Source organism: Kogia breviceps, chromosome 13 (assembly GCF_026419965.1).
Source record: "Kogia breviceps isolate mKogBre1 chromosome 13, mKogBre1 haplotype 1, whole genome shotgun sequence".
NCBI classification, from domain to species: domain Eukaryota; kingdom Metazoa; phylum Chordata; class Mammalia; order Artiodactyla; family Physeteridae; genus Kogia; species Kogia breviceps.
This window is the reverse complement of record NC_081322.1, coordinates 42,952,135-42,969,303: the sequence shown is the minus strand read 5'-3', so window position 1 is coordinate 42,969,303 and position 17,169 is coordinate 42,952,135. Positions and strand designations below refer to the sequence as shown.

Here is a 17,169-nt window from a genome sequence, read left to right as displayed (position 1 = left end):
CCTTGTACTAATTAGCAGCAAGCATTGTGGCAAAAACTAATGTCCACATGGAAAGCACAGCAAAATTCACTTTAAATCCTACTGTAAATATGCAAAAGTCCTCTGCATTTATTTTTATTGTAAAATAAGTTTTATTTTGAATTAAATGCTGAATAAAGTGTACTTTTTTTTTTTTGGCGGTACGCGGGCCTCTCACTGTTGTGGCCTCTCCCGTTGCGAAGCACAGACTCCGGACGCACAGGCTCAGCGGCCATGGCTCACGGGCCCAGCTGCTCCGCAGCATGTGGGATCTTCCCGGACCGGGGCACGAACCAGCGTCCCCTGCATCGGCAGGCGGACTCTCAACCAGTGCGCCACCAGGGAAGCCCTGAATAAAGTATACTTTTAGATTCATCCCTTTTTTTTTTTGTGGTACGCGGGCCTCTCACTGTTGTGGCCTCTCCCATTGCGGAGCGCAGGCTCCGGACGCACAGGCTCAGCGGCCATGGCTCACGGGCCCAGCCGCTCCGCGGCACGTGGGATCCTCCCAGACCGGGGCACGAACCCATATCCCCTGCATCGGCAGGCGGATTCTCAACCACTGCGCCACCAGGGAAGCCCTAAAGTATACTTTTAAAACCTATATTATTCTTCCTGATATTACTGAGAGAAGGATAAACTCCCATATTAATTTCTTTAAAATTTAATATTTGGCCAGCAACATAGAAGAGTAGGAAGATCACTTACCAAGGAGCTACGTTACCTGGGTCCCACTTACACTTGGGGTCTTAGGCAAGTTATTTATTCTAAGTCTCAATTTCCTCATCATAAAATCTAAAGACTTGAATTAGTTCAGTGGTTCTTGCAAGGAAGATGCATTAGAACCGCCTGTGGACATTTCTGACTTGGTAGATGTGAGAAGGGAGGGCCTGGGTAACTGTGACTTTATAGTATTTCGTAAGTGATTCTGATGCATATCACTGGCTAAGAACCAATGGTCTAAATAATTGCTTGGGTCCTTTGCGATTCTAAAACTCTACTTTTTACATCCAATCAATGGACTTTTAACAGCTCCTAGCTTTCATCATTATTCTCTTCTTAATGAATAAGTGTATTTTAGGAAATAGAGAAGCTGTAATTATTATTAATAATAATTTATTCTAAATTATGAATAATAGCTTACAGTTACTGAGTGCTTACCAGTTCTAAGGTATTAACTCATTTAAAATATGTAATTTAATCCTCACAATCCCACTGTGAGGTAGGAACTAATATTATCATCTGTATATTATAGATGGGAGAACTGAGATATAGAAAGTAATTTTCCCAAAATCACAGAGCAGGTAACTAGGGAAATTGGGCCATAGAGCCTGAACTCTTAACCAGTATGCTACGCTGCCATTCAATAAATGAACTATACGTACAAATGTACTCATCCCTGTTACACCCCATACACATAGCACTGCTTTCCCTGCTACTTTTTGGGGAAAAAAAAGGGTGTGTTTTTAGAAATTTGTGGGATCAGAAATGATGGAAAAGGGAAGCTGGGAAAGGCAAGAATGAAATGACTTAAGTGAGCTGAGCCTAAGACCCCTGTCCTGAGTGACAACAACTAGAGACAACTTGGATTCACAAAGGCCTCTAAAAAGGGTAATTACATGTAGGAATGATTTCCCTTCCATTATCATTTCATTCCATAATGTTTAAGACATGTTCCTTTTGACTGATCAAATATTAATTTTCAAAACATTAGAAATTTACCTTATTGGATGGACTAGACCCAAAACCAATAGAGTAAAACAGGAAAGTAAGTAAAAAAGCCAAGTTAGAGAGTCAGAGAGAGGGTAATAATTGAAATGATCCATCCTAATACTAATTTTTGGTATACAAAGAATTTATAACACTATACCTTGGCTTATGAAGTATGAGGTTCAGATGGTAGAGACTAATACATTATAAGGATAACCTTCTCTTCCCAACAGTATAGATAAAGAATAATCTAGCCAAGGTTGGTGGTCCAGAATTTACAGGTTAAATGCCAATCTGCATAGCAGTTATTTTTCCTGTCTGGGTGCACTCAGCAATCTGGGAGCAGACACCCAATTAGAGCTGTTGTTTTGTCAGGTAAGTGATATCAGGGCAAGAGGGCAAAGGAGATGTGATTCCTGGCAAGAGAGTGGTAATTTAAAATAGAACGCAGCAGGAGATGAAAGAAGTGAAGGCAGGAGAAGGCTGATAGGGAGAAAGAAGAGAAGTCTATGGACTGGAGGTCCCAAGTCAGAGAAACCTGAGAAGGGTGAGAGGCTGCAGCGGAGTGAGGAAGAGTACTGGAAATGAGATGTTAGGGAACTGAGAATGGCTGTACTGGGAGTAACTGAGTGACAGAGCTAGGATAAAAGTTCTGGCCAGACAAAGTCAAGTCTGCATTTATGAGGTTAGAGGTGAAACAGACTGGGTGTATGACAAATCCAGGATATGGCAACAGAAGCGAGTGGCTGAAGATCACATCAAGGAACTCTGAGGCTGGTGCTGAGTGAGCTGTCTACTTGGGTGATGAATGCACTCAGGATGACGGGAGGAATGCAGGTAAAGAGGAAGACGTAAGCCACGTGTCATAGTCATTAATAAATTAAGTCTTGCAAGGCTCTGGATATGTTTAGTACAAGGGACTGGGTATTCGAAAAAGGTATCCTTCCCCCTTATCTATGAGTTTTCTTAAGACTAATCTTTGCTCTACTTTTTAGATTTGGCAAGAACTTCTGCTGCATATTTTCATCTTAAGGAGAGCTCTTCTCTGCTAAAGTCGAATGGAAAATGAAATTACCTGCTAATTCAGGCAAGAAAAATCTCAGCTCCCTACTCTCATAAGTTTGTGAAAATAAATGTTTTAAAAACAAATTACAACTCAATTGCCCTAGTTCTCATTTGAAAACATCTGGTGAGACCACTGGGTACAGTTTTCCACTAGCCTTTTTTTCTTTTTCTTTAGGTATAAAAACACACATACAAAGGTTTCTTATAATCTTAAAAGAACAGGGTGGCATGCTATTTACTGACAGGCTGACCTTTACACAAAGAACCCCAACCTTCAACAAGCTGAAATTACTGTTACTGATGCCTTCAGAATATTGTCTTCTTCAGAAAGCATCATGTTTTGTCCAAGTCATAAAGAAGTGGCTATATTATGGACACCATTTGGTCACCAAATGGTGCAAGGCAGAGGGCAGGGGAAAATTATTTCTGCAGTACCAACTATAAGTCTGATACTGTGCAAGGAAAAATAGGAAATGTCAAATATGATTCCTAATGTCAAGAAACTTACAATTTACTTGTCAGTTACATAATACTTTAGCCCAGAGCTATGTCTTACATTTTTTTGAATCACTCACAGCATCTAACACAGGACTTTATAGATATCAACAAGAAGTTAATAAAAAGTTAAAACAGCAATACAAAATGTTTAGAATTAAGTAATAAAATACATGTTTAATATAAATGACCAAGAGAAGAGATAACAGTTGAGCTTGTGTCATTGCAATCTATGAAAAATCTTGCTCCTATTCTAATTTTATATTTTTATTTTGAACATATACTGACACAGGAAGGTCCCTATTCCTACTCATTGAAATCTTCAGGGAAGAAAAGAGTCAGGTCAGCTTTCCTTAGTGGAAGGAATTGGAGGTCAGGCTTATCCTGCACTAGGGCATCAAAAGTAACTGAGTCCTTACCCGCAACCTTTCTCAGATAGTCAAGGAAACTAGCCTTGAGCAATAGCTCTTTTAAGCATGCAAAACTATAGGTCAACCTGTTATTAAACCCTTTCCCTCTTGGGTTCTTTGATTTTACATTATATTGTTATCCTTCCATTCACTTATCAAAAAATTATTGAGCACCTACTATATCAGTGATGTGTTCCTATTATTTCTGATTCCTTCACTACCTCTTCATTTTCTACCCTACCACTCACACTTTCTCGGTCCTCAGGTCTATTCTTTTATATCTATCTATCTACCTATCTATCTATCTATCTATCTATCTATCTATCTATCTATCTATCTATCTATCTATCTATCTAGTCCTTCAGAAAGTGTACCAGTTCTCTGAGGTTCCCAGCCTTTAGGCTGATATCTCCCAACTTACATATCCAACACACAAGATGGAAGGTCTTTTTTTTTTTTAATACAAACTATTCACCTTTTATTTATTTATTTATTTATTTATTTATTTTTTGCGGTATGTGGGCCTCTCACTGTTGTGGCCTCTCCCGTTGTGGAGCACAGGCTCCGGACGCACAGGCCTAGCGGCCATGGCTCACGGGCTTAGTTGCTCCGCGGCATGTGGGATCTTCCCGGACCAGGGCACGAACCCGTGTCTCCTGCATCGGCAGGCGGATTCTCAATCACTGCGCCACCAGGGAAGCCCCCTTTTATTTATTTTTAAATTTTTATTGGAGTATAGTTGCTTTACAATGTTCTGTTAGTTTCTACTGCACAGCAAAGTGAATCACCTGTACATATACATATATCCCCTCTTTTTCGGATTTCCTTCCCATTTAGGTCACAGGATGGAAGGTCTTAAACGTCCTGCTACTGCTACACCTCACTGATCATTCCTTCTGAGTCTTTCCTGCTGGCATCTCTTCCTCTAGGGAAGTACTAAGTTCTGAAATTTTTTCAACACTCTTAGTTTGTCTTTTCACTCTGTACTCTATCCTTACACAATCTCATCTCCTTCTCCGTATCAATCGCCAAGTTTAAGAATGAACTTATTTCTATTCTCGCTCTTTCCATGCTTTTGGTCTTCATCAAGCCTGTTGCCCTTACTTTTATCCAGGTAACTCCTCTTCCTCTTTAAATATTAGCTTAAAGTCATATTCTTCAAGAAAGTCTTTATTCTTCTCTCTAGGCTAAGCTGGACAGCTCTGTCATGTGGCTTTATGTCACCCTGTCCTTTTCTTTTGAAGTATCTGTCATCTCAAATGATCTGTTTAATGGCTGTCTTGTCCACTGGACCAGGGGTCAGGAAACAATAGTCCATGGATCAAACCCAGTCCCCCCGCCTGTTTTTTAAATAAAGTTTTATTGGAACCCAGACACTCTTTCCTATATGTATTGTTGATGACTGCTTTTGTGTTTCAATGGCAAAGTTGAGTAGCTGTGAGAGAGACCATATGGCCTGATAAACCTACAATTTATCTGTCTCTTTACAGGAAATGTTTGCCAAACCCTGCACTAGACTATTAGCATGAAGGCTGAAATCATGCCTGTCATTCTCACTTCTATATTCCCAGCACCTAGCATAATACTTGGTATGTAAGTATTTTTGGACTAATTGTATTTCAGCCTCAAGCTTTAACCCATCTTGTCAGTGATATGAATGAGATCACATTAACTGGCCTGTGTTTATAGAAGCATTATAATCACTGCTTATCCAGACAATGACTGCAGTATTCTGGTCCAAGGCGGGTACAGAAATTAATAAAATAAAATACAAATGAATGGATTATTGCAAGCACAGGTAAGTGCTCTGGAAAAAAAGAAACACAGTACAATTAGAGTGTGTAACAGAGAACCATAATCAAATATATAGCTTGGGAAGGCTTCCCTGAGGAAGTGACCTTTGACCTGAAATTTATTTTTTAAAGATCTTAAAAAAATAATTTATTTACTTATCTTTGGGTGCATCGGGCCTTTGTGGCATGCGGGATCTTTCTTCATTGCGGCATGCGGGATCTTTCTGCTGCGGCGCATGGGCTTCTCTCTAGTTGTGGCACCTGGGCTCCAGAGCGTGTGGGCTCTGTAGTTTCAGTACGCGAGCTCTCTAGTTGAGGTGCGTGGGCTCAGTAGTTGTGGTGCATGGGCTTAGCTTCCCCGAGGCATGTGGGAATCTTAGTTCCCCAACCAGGGATCAAACCCACGTTCCCCGTATTGGAAGGCGGATTCTTTACCACTGGACCACCAGGAAAGTACAGACCTGAAATTTAAAGAATGAACTAACTATGCAAAAAGAGGTGGAGAGAGGAAGAGCAAACCAGGCAGAAAGAATATCACATACAATTCTCTCTTCTTTGGAGAGAAAGAACATGGCATGTACTTGAAACTGATGTTCTTGTCAAATAATGAATAAAGTAAATTCCTTCAAAGTTAAGAGTAGGATCCAAAATAGAGCTAATCATGGGGCTTCCTTGGTGGTGCAGTGGTTAAGAATCCGCCTGCCAATGCAGGGGACACGGGTTCGAGCCCTGCTCCAGGAAGATCCCACATGCTGTGGAGCAACTAAGCCCATGTGCCACAACTACTGAGCCTGCGTTCCAGCGCCCAGGAGCCACAACTCCTGAAGCCCGGGCGCCTAGAGCCCGTGCTCTGCAACAAGAGAAGCCACTTCAACGGAAGTCTGCGCACCGCAACTAGAATAAGCCCGCACACAGCAACAAAGACCCAACGCAGCCAAAAATAAAACAAATACTTTTAAAAATTAAAAAAACAAATAAAATGGAGCTAATTGGTGGGATATTTATAACAGTGTAAAATTTGGAACATTCTGTTATTGGCCGACAGTAGGAAAATGGAAAACTGCTGTATGTCCAGTATGGATACTGTCTATGTATCCATTAGAATAATTTAAATGAAGAATTCTAATTTGTATGAGAAATGTTTCTGCTACAATGTAAAGTGAAAAAAAACAGGGGATTATTTCCACTGTGTAATATATTTATAGAAAAATTTTCTAGGAAAAAAAGGACTAAAATGTTAATCATGACTGCCTTTGGGTGGGATTGAGTGTCCTATATTTTCTTTATAGTTTTCCATAATTTCTTTCCTATGCATTTCAAACCTTTAAGATTGGAATAATACATTTTATTGAGAAAATAAGGAAATATAAGTGTTGGTCTGTGACCTACACATCTGACAGTAAATAGTCTTTCCTGGTCCCTGGAATGGGGATGTAAAATTAGGATCAAAACCCAGGAGAGTTCACTGTCAATAACAAAAATTATTAGTGGACGTTTTCCTGGAATGTGATTTAAGCTGTGAATATGTAAGTGCAGTGGGGACTTTGGGGCCAGGGAAAACCATCCTGAGATATGCTGCTCTACAGACACACTGCTTCTGAGATTTTGAATCTTGATTATTTAAACTGAGAACTTAATCTAATCTTACTCTATGTGTGTTTGGTTTCTTCCTGCCTAGTCATGATCCATCAGAAATGCCCCAATATCAGTTCTGGACATGTAAATTAAATGAGGGTCCTGGAAAGCTCAATCATCAATTCTAATATTACTCTATTCTGAAAGCTTCTTTTTTATTTCTCAAACATCATCTTTAATTTATAGGCTCAACGGTCTCTCCCTTAAAACTATTACTGCTAATTTATGGAAGTGGAAGAGTTGAGAGTTGTTTTTTCAGTTTTGCTTCTCCCTGTAACTGAGTAGATTAATTGGTTAAAAAGATAAGAACAGAGAGAAATTCAGCTCTCACCACAATGATTAATTTAACTTTCCTTTAGTTTCTTTTTAAAAAGAGACATAAAACCCCATTCTTTTAGTCAAAAAATATTTTATCATTCAGGCAATACATATTTATGTGTCTACCTTATACCCAGACAGCTGCTATGAATAAATTGGGGGAAACCTGCATGAAGTCTTTTGAGAGTGAGGAGAGCTGATGGCAATTGCCTCCAGAGTTTGCCATACTTAATTAGGTCTTCCAAATCCCTTCTGGGAGGAAATGAGTTTCTTTACCATCATGGTTTCATAGAGGCCAGACACTGTATGAAGGATTGAGTAAAAATTTCCCTGAGAAAAGATCAACTACCATTTATATGCATGTGACACCTAAAACCCACTGATCCCCTTTAAACTTTCATCCCAAATGTTTGTCTCATCACCAACGTAGGTGGTATTATTTTTCTGATAATGGAAAAAAGGTCACCATAATTCTGCTCTCTCAGGTATGAGAATTTTGAAATCTTTTAAACTCAACTCTGTATTTTGCTCTGCTTGAGAATCCATAGCAAATTGCACATGACCTTTCCAGGATCTGCAATGATCATGGTTCCTAGCTGCAGACAGTGGAGTCCACTAAAGGAGTTCAGTAGAGAGAAGTAACTCCTCTTTGGGGGGCACTTAGAAATGTGTGAGGGCATTTTTATCACAGTGGCATGTAGTGCCCAGGGGCCAGGGATGTTAAATATCCTGCACAATAAAGAATTGTTTCATCCAAAATATCAGGAGAAGCCCCCTTGAGAAACACTGAGCTCAGGGTCAACTTCATGGGCATGCAAACTGTGCAGTCATACAGGGCCCACTGCTTGCTTTAATGCTCTGCAGTTACCATTCTGAAAATCTTAATACTTTTATGTTTGAGTGTCTGTTTTATAAAAGAAGTGGTACAATGGATCATACCTGCAAGCAGAGGAGGCAATCTGTTTGTCTCCTTGCTTACTACGCAGTTTGCATACAGTCTGCATAATGCCTCACAAGCACAGGATGCTGGTGAACCTAAGCATACAGGAACTCTGAGTTACAAAGTGACTACAAGGCAAACATGTTATATCTATGACTGATTTAGCGGAGCTGCTGACAGTTCCAAGAGGCTATGCTTTCCATTTCAACCAGAACTTGCTTCAGGTGCAGAAAGAAGGTAAATGGCATCCAAAGAAATACAAGAGACCAAAGAACTCTATTGTAGCCTTACTTGTGTGTGTTACTTCCCTGTATGACCATTTACACTGAAAATGATGACATAGAAGGAAGGGGAAAGGCAGGGCAACCCATAGCTCCCTTCTCTTCAGTCCTTCCTTACTCAGGTTGGTAGGATATGTGCATATCAAGAAGGGAAAGAAAAACAGCTGAGTTAGTTTTGTGCTGCATTTACACTGTTCTGATAAGCAAAAAATACATCCTCGTGGCACGTACAAGCTACGAAAAATGAATTGTGTCATTTTGGTGATTCCATGTATGAGTTAAATGCTCATATTTGCATTTATAAATGGCACTGCACAATATAAAGAGAAAAGGTAAAATTCATTCTAATATTTTAAAATTCTAATTTTTCTTAGAATGACATTTAAAAGCAAATTAAAAAACAGCATGACAAGTTGAGGGAGAGATGACAGAAGAAAGAAAAAGCTTTGTATTTTAGTACATATAATGGTACTTTCTCCCTGCTTTTTGAACAGGGGGCTTACATTTTTCATTTTGCTCTGGGCTCAACAAATTGTGTAGCTGACTGTGACTGAGCTAGTTTAAGCAGAAAGGGATTAAAGGATAGTATTTAGCTCATAGATCTCTGAGAGGACCAGAGAACCAGGCTTGGATAATACATGGCTAGAAACAACATCCAGGAAAAACCAAACCGGAAGAACACTCATCCCACATCACATCCACTATTCTAGCAGGAAGCCATCCTAGCACCACTTGCCAATCAGCACCTATGACTCTCAAAATGGATGCCAGAAGTCCTCCCCAGCTACCCAGAAGAACCAGACACCTCCACCACAGTGTTTGCCAGAAAACCCCATCTCTCTGAGTGCAACTGAGGCATCACGTTGCTCATTTTCAGATCTACGTCTTGAATGGGTGCATCTGATTGCTGGAAACTAGGTTACATGTAGTGAAACGCTGAAGCCAACATATAATAGTTAGCATCTTCTCCAACTAACTCCCCATTCAGTGAAGTCCCTTTGGTAGCTTGGGAGTATTCACACCATGAAAATGGGTCAATGCTACAAATCAGGGTCTTTCCCCTCTCCTCCAGCCACTGTTAATGATTTACTAGCACACCACTCATCCATGCAAGTACTCTAGTATTTTTTAATTTTCCAGCTTCTAAAGTACAGAAAAGCAAGCTAGAAGGGGGGCTGGATAAGTGTTGAATAAGCCATCTTATAATATCTGCCAAAAAATTATGGTATCCATTGCCTTCTGTTCTAGATTATAAATTGCTAACAGACATTGAACAGTATTGGTACAGAAGGCTGAGCAGGCTTTTACTAAAGGCATGACATGATGAGTATAGGTTAGTGAACTAGAAGAGATGATAAAATGTCACTTGATATGACTGAAATATATTTCTATGATGCTGGACTATAAACTCTCTAAGGGCAGGAACCATGTCTGTTTTGTTTCTCGCTATAACTCAAATCACCTGGCAAACAGTCACTCAACATTAACAGCAATAACAAAAAGAGATGCTTTAAGTTTAAGTATAGAGTTCATTTTCGGCATTTCTCATATTGTATGTAGATAACAGTTCCAAATGATTTTACTGTTTTCAGATGAGTTAAATTTCTGGATGTCAAAGTTTATTATGACACTTTCACATACATTATCTCATTTGATTAAGCCTTACAATATCCCTGAAAAGTTAAAACAGGAATTACTATCCATTTCATAGATGAGAAAAGAAACCCCCCAAAATACAGTTATCTTTCCAAACTCATTTACCTAGTAACTGATGGTTTAATTTTTCATTCTCTGACTCAAAATTTCAGAGCTCTTTCTTACCTCAGGAGAATATAATTATAAAACACATTTGATAATGATTAATTAGGGGAGTATTGTCAGGTTTTCAGTTTGAGCATTAACTTAAATTTGATTACATGCAATGGACACAATATCCTAATTTCATGCTGCAAATGTTTTTCTTCAAGAGTGAACATTCTTTCCTTGGAGTTCTAGAAGGATTTGAATGATGGTTGCAACTGCCTTTTCTTAAAGTAAATGAGTTGATTCAAGAGGTAGGAGGAAAGAAACCCTTTTCTAGAAATAGCTAATCTGTGAATCTCATACTTTTACCTTTTTCTAGTTAGGAATAATATAATTTAAATATTATGATGTACTTGATTATAATATAGTACAGGGATTCTCGATCCCTGTACTATATTATAGTGGTGGGTGGTGGTGGGTGGGTGGTCCAGGCCCCATACCCCCAAAATGTGATTTAGTAAGTGCCAAAATATTACATTTTAAAGAACACATTAGTGCCATGAAATACTGTGAAAATCACTGGTACTGTGCATCTGATACTCAGCTTGTACAAAATATTTTACCAGAAAACGCATTTAGTATGGTAGTCCTATTTTTAAGTCACTTCTATAGCTTTCTAAAACTAAAATCAACTTAGATTTTGCCTCTTAAAATATTAGGTAAGGTCCTGTATATTAGTAGAAATCCTGCCACCTATGTTTACAATCATGCTCTCAGGTTGAAAACTGCAGGCTGATTTGCTGTGGTAATCAGTCTCGAATCCCTCGGAACATAAACTCTTATTAGCATTATATGTTATGGGATTTATAGACAGTGATCTGTCCCTCTGGGCCTTTTGATTTTCCTACTTTAAGAACCACAATGGTTCCACTTCAAATATACGGCAATCTACTAACCATTAAAATAACACCTGTATAATACACGTGTGAAAGAATGATCTCTAATTTGAGATTGAAAACGACTGTCAAAAGTCCTAATTCTGTGGCATATTTCAAACTTGAAACCACGGTTTCTGCCTTCTACTGCTTCAGTCTTTTTGACGGGAAGAAACCCTAATGGATTTTTAAGTGAAACTCTCGTTGCACGGATGAGGAAACTGAGGCCCGAAGAAACCAAATTATTTGTCCAAGGTCACGCCCAATATTAGTGACCAAGTCAGACAAAAACCCAGCGGTTCCAATATAATGGCCAAGGCAGCTGCATCTGTTACTACTCTTTTCTTGCTCTCCGTTTCACAACTGCACCCCTATCCCCCCCCCCCCCCCGCTTTTGGATAAAGTTGTTTTGTCTAACGGTCCTTCCCCACCTCCTTTTGCTTTTATGCCTTAGGATAGTAAAACCTTATACAAGCTGTTAATGAGTAACACTGGGAGTCCACATCTGACATAGTGACTTTCTTGGGCCTTTTTCTTCGGCCGAAAATTTCGCCAAAGCTCTTAATCCTACGTTCCGCGGGGAAGGGAGGGGAGGAAGGGGAGGAGGGAGGTCACTGGGAACTGACAAGTCCTTACATGTCCAGGCGCGCGCCCGGGACGCAGCCTGTGGGCCCTAGGAGGAAACCAAAGAAGGACATACTAGGGCGAGAGGGGAGGAAAGGGGCGGGAGAAAGACACTGCGGTGGGAAATCCCTGTGCACTGCATCTGCCAAGCCCTGGCAAACCTACGCAGAGCTGAGTGTGAATAAAACTCATTAAGCGGCCGGGCGCAGACACTGCGAAACGGCTGCGGAAAAGGGGGTGCGGCTAGCTTGTGCGGGAACGTACGGCCGGGCGGCTCTTTTATAGGCCGAAGCCCGCGCTCGCGCGCCCCCGCCTCTCGCACCGCCCCTGGGCCACGCGCGAGAACGCGGCGTTACCTGAGAAGGGCCGGCTGCGTCCGCCGCCCGCCCTCCCGCGAGGCTGCGGCGGCACGAGAGCTGCGCCTCTCCTCCCCGCGGGCGGGTTTTCTTACCTTGTAAAAAGCCGTTTCCGCGGCTGCCCCCGCCTTCTCTGCAGGATGTGAAATGGCGGTCGGCGAGGCGAGCACGATCACCGCGGCTCCGGCCAATCCCGCCTAGCCACCAAAACGGCCCTGAACACTGGCGCCCCCCTCCCTCCAGGCCCTCCGAGCCCATCCATGACATCGGCGCTCCGCCGCCCCCTCCGCTGCCCCTCACCCAGGTGGTCGTGCCCACCGGCCGAGTCATCGATCCCCAGCGCCCGGCGCTGGCTGAGCTTTCCGGCAGCCTCCGCCTTTGCTGCGTGCCCGGGGGCGGGGGAGAAAACACCTACTCTGCCCCCGCCTGGATGTCCCGCTGGGGCGCCCGCCCGGCTCCCTCCCTTTCCCGCCGCTTCCCCTCCCCCAACTACTCACAGCCCTCTCTTCGCCGCACACACAACCCCCCTTCTTCCCTCCCCCAGTGGTTGCGTCCGTGACATCATCATCATGGCAACAAGAGCTGCAGCCTGGGACGGAGGAGCCCGTGTGATTCCCGGCGGCGGCAGCAGTGGCGGCGGCAGCAGGAGAAGCAGTAGCAGCACCAGCACCGACGAAAGCGCGAGGGCTTCTCTCCTGTCGCCCCTCGCCGGGTGCTCCTGAGGAGGCGGTGGCAGCAGTGCACACCGCCCCGCCCGCCGCCGCTGCTCGCCGTGTCTGAGTGTGAGGGGAGGGGGCCGAGCCGCGGAGAGGAGGGGGTGCCGCCGCCACCGCGGCTGTGGGGCCGCCGCTGCGGAAGGAGCTACCGCTGCTAGGTCTCTAGTGAAGAAGAGGTAGTGGCGGCGGCGGCGAACATGTTTTCAGTGAGGATAGTGACTGCCGACTACTACATGGCCAGCCCGCTGCAGGGGCTGGATATCTGCCAATCCCCCCTCACCCAGGCCCCTGTCAAGAAGGTGCCGGTGGTGCGAGTCTTCGGAGCGACCCCGGCAGGTAAGCGGGCGGGAGCGGCGGACGGCCGGGCAGCCCTCCCCGCCGCGCACTCGCGCGCACGCCGCCGGCCCTCTCCGCAGATCGCTGCCGCGTCTTCCCTCCCCTTGGCCCTCCTCGCCTTTCCTCCCGAGCCTGACGAGAGCCGCAAAAATGGGGGCCCGCGCGAGCGTTGCGCGCCGACCCCCGCATCCCACCCCAGGCGGGGAGGCGGCGGGCGCCGAGTGTTTACACTGCGTGCGGCGGTCGGGAGCCGGGTCCGCACTCGGGGTCGCGGGCAGGCGGAGCGGGCACCGCTCTCGCCCCAGAGGACGGGTCAGGTGGCCGCGCCATGTCCTCCGTGAACGGGTGCGCGGGGCCCCGCTCTGAGGTCGGTCGCTGGTGGGACTGCGGACACTCTCTACGTCTCCCAAGTTCCCCTTGCTGGAAATGGCTTTCAGAGTGGGGAAGTGTCAGCTCTGTTGTCAGTCGCTCCTCGTCGCCTCTTCTCATCAGCGCTCTCCTCTGCCCCTTCTGGAGATGGTGTGGGCTGAAGAGTGGCGCCTGGGGCCAGATAATCTTCCTTGTTGAAGTGACCATGTGGTTCTGCTGTGAGTGCAGGTCGTAACTCAGAGTTTAAAGCTTCAGAGTCTGGGGGACAGGGCTGCGTCCCCAGGTGCATTGCTTTCAGAGAAATGTGTATCCACGGAAGTAGGAAATGCGTGTTTATGTTGCCCAACGTACAACATCCCACTTATTAGCGTGAATTTCATAGGAACCACAGCTAAGCCCAGCAACGCAAACATTAAAAAAAAAAAAAATGCCCCTGTGCTGGGGTGTAGCATTGCATTTTAAATACACGTACATTTAAGACAAAAACTACTTTGAAGAACCTGTGGGGTGGGGAGACAAGCTACGTTCTCAAAAGCTCTTGGGGATTTATGATAATGTAAGTAGGATAGTGGCCAGATTTACAAGGTTTTTAATTGTTTTGCTTTTCTACATGCTTTGAACTGCCTACGTGAAATAATGGAGCTGCCTCCTAGAAAGAGATGCTCTTACCTCTAGCTATGTACTGCCCTTTGGGATTTTAGATAGCGTTTCCCACTTGATGCTCCTTGCCCTAATCACCATTCATCTTATTACGCAAGTCAGTTTTCCTGTGGGCTATCAAGATAATAGCACTTTCCCAAACACAAGCACTCATTCTAAGTAGTTATCTTTTAATGTGAATTCTCTTTGTTAAAAATTTCAATGTTGTTAAAGAGATTTGATAGAATGCTTCTTTTTAAAATAGTGAAAAAGATTTTGATGATATGGCATTTTTAAGATGGGGCATTTGGGTGCTGTTAACAATTTGTTGAAAGTGTTAACACCTGAAACTTTGGAGGCTGGAAAACAGGCAATAAAGAGTTCTGAAGGATAGATGTTCTGCCTTTTTAAATATAGTGGTGCTGTCTGTTTCTAATTGGAATTTCAGTGTAATATACTGTTGTGTTTTTTTCACTTCAGGTGCAGAGAAGGAATAAGATAGGGATGTTTGATACAGCTCTGTTCAGCCAGATTTTGAAATTTTAAAGGGACATGCTAATAGGATATACTGTGGCATTGCTGTGTATTACAGTTTGTATGGTTTGGCTTACTTTTCTACACATAGTTTTGTTTTTTTTTTTTTCTCAGCACGTCATTAAATATGTATCCCTGAGTGATTTGCAAGCTCTGTTTTATAGGGAAGTTTTGTTTGTGGAAAAAAAGTGAATTTCAGAGTGAGCTAGGAGGAATTTTATTATGTGAAAAAACATTCTTTAAAAAATAAAGAGTGGTGTACTTTTGTGTTTCTCAATATAGAAAAAAATAGACGTGAACTAGTCTATAAAAAGAAATACGTGTTTCTTTCTCTTGGACATCTTACAATTGATTACCAACATCTCCCCCTCCCACCCCTTAAAAAAAACTGGATTAAAAAATCACTTTGAAATGTATAATGTAAATCAATATAAAAGTTAGACTTTTTTGTACATACATTGAAAGATATAAAACCTGATACAGAGAAATCTAAACTTCAAGTTGTTAAGGATAATTGAATTGAGTTTGCTATAAATATAGTTCACAAATATAAAAATTTTGTGTTTCCTCAAAAGGTGAAAAATTTTGACATCACTGGCATACATTTAGAGTTTACAGCTTTCAGAATCAAGCCAGCATTTTCAGCATGTTCAGAAACTCCCAGTAAAATTAATATTAATTGAACATAAATAAAAACTGTACAATTATCTGCTTCTGAATTCTCTCCCCAAAGAAAAGTAGTCCAGTCCACCTAGTAAAATAAATTTTGAAAATAATTAGTATAAAAAGTCAGTTTGGCTTAGTAAAAGTCTGAATGCTAGAATTTTTATGAAGACAGATTTATTGTTTGAAAGCACAAACTATATATCTACTAATTAGTAAAATTAATGAAAAATTGTAACACATGATAAATCTATGTTAGAGTGTCATAAACTTAAGCCTTTCATACATAGGAAATTTTGGAAGTCCTCAATTCTTTACCTTGGTTTGGAGAAAATATGTTTTTAAACTGAGTTTGCTTTTCAAATGAAGTGAAAAATAGCAGGAGAAGAAATTTTCTCCCAAATAAAGTGACCATTTCAGATTTATATTATAAATTTTGGACTGATTGGTTTATTACATTTTTACTAGTTCAGTTTTCCTATTATTGCATGAAAAGTATTTTTCTGCTTTAGAAAACAGTCCAGTTGACTTCTGATTGTCCTGTGTTTTGAGGGCATATTTGACTAATTTAAGAAATAAATCGTCTTAGGTTTAAAAGCTCTCATATCTTAAGTTGGTGAAATTTGAAAAGGTATTTAAAAAAGTGGTACATTCAAATTTGAATGATAAATCCTGACTAACTGCTTTAATCCCTTGGTGGTTGAGGATATTGGTTCCTGAGAGAATCAATTAAATTTTCTATATATAAGTGATGGAATTATTTTTTAAAAACCAAAAACCTCTTGCTTTTCTTTCATTTAAAAATGTCTTGAATATTGTTTTGACATACAATGTATTTAGCAATATAACAATTTTTTGGTAACTTGTTTTAGTGGTGGGAAGCAAGGTTATAAATAACTAAAGTACAGGACAGCGTTTTTTTACTTAGATTTGAATATGGGTATGAGTGCTCTGGGAATTCACTTCAAATAAAATTCTAAGGCTTTATTGTAAGGACCTGACTCAGGTGGATCTGGGAAGCTGCCCAGTTACCACATCCTAACTCTTGCTTATTAGTTGCCTGATGTAACTCATTTAATGTTGAGCGTAGACAGCTTTCTCAGTTTTCTCAACACCAATTTAAACAGAATTATCCTTTCAAAAAGCTTCCCTGCTGAGATGCAGAGTAGGAGTAAATAGAAGAGTGTGAGTGAGATGTTCACAAAGCAAGTAATTAAACAAAGTAGGACAAACAGACTATAGAGGGAGCTGCTTGACTTTAAGATTACTGTAAGGAACTCTGCCATCTCCCCCCCTCTAAGTCTTCCTCCAGGTAGTGAAAATTTTAGTAGATTGTTCTAGATGCTATGAAATCAGGTTGTTCAACATAAGAAATTGATAATTCTGAAATGCTATGTAAAGTTATGTAGTTGCATAATAACCTCATTTTTTGGTATTTTGGTGGATTATTAAATAAATTTGAGATGAGTACAATTTTGAAAACTAAAGCATAAATCAACAATTCAGATTACGAATAATTTCTCTAATAAAAGTCTTGTTCATAGGCTTTTTTTTTTTTGCTAAACCATTTAAAAATATTTTAACATCAC

The 17,169-nt window shown here is 41.6% G+C and overlaps 1 protein-coding gene and 1 pseudogene across 3 annotated transcripts in view; both read left to right on the top strand.

Annotated features, from left to right (window-relative positions):
- The first annotated feature begins 2,438 nt into the window (after positions 1-2,438).
- Positions 2,439-3,237, top strand: LOC131767800 (uncharacterized; annotated as a pseudogene).
- Positions 3,238-12,183: 8,946 nt separating this feature from the next.
- REV3L (REV3 like, DNA directed polymerase zeta catalytic subunit) overlaps positions 12,184-17,169 on the top strand; it is a 190,605-nt gene continuing 185,619 nt past the window's right edge. The window contains exons 1-2 of one of the 3 annotated variants that reach the window (XM_067011663.1): positions 12,373-12,627; positions 12,868-13,375. In XM_067011663.1, the coding sequence (XP_066867764.1) occupies positions 13,237-13,375 (139 nt within the window). In that variant the 5' untranslated portion in view covers positions 12,373-12,627; positions 12,868-13,236. Of the gene's footprint in view, positions 13,376-17,169 lie in introns of all 3 variants that reach the window. The other 2 variants (XM_059083580.2, XM_067011664.1) reach the window with 2 other exon arrangements.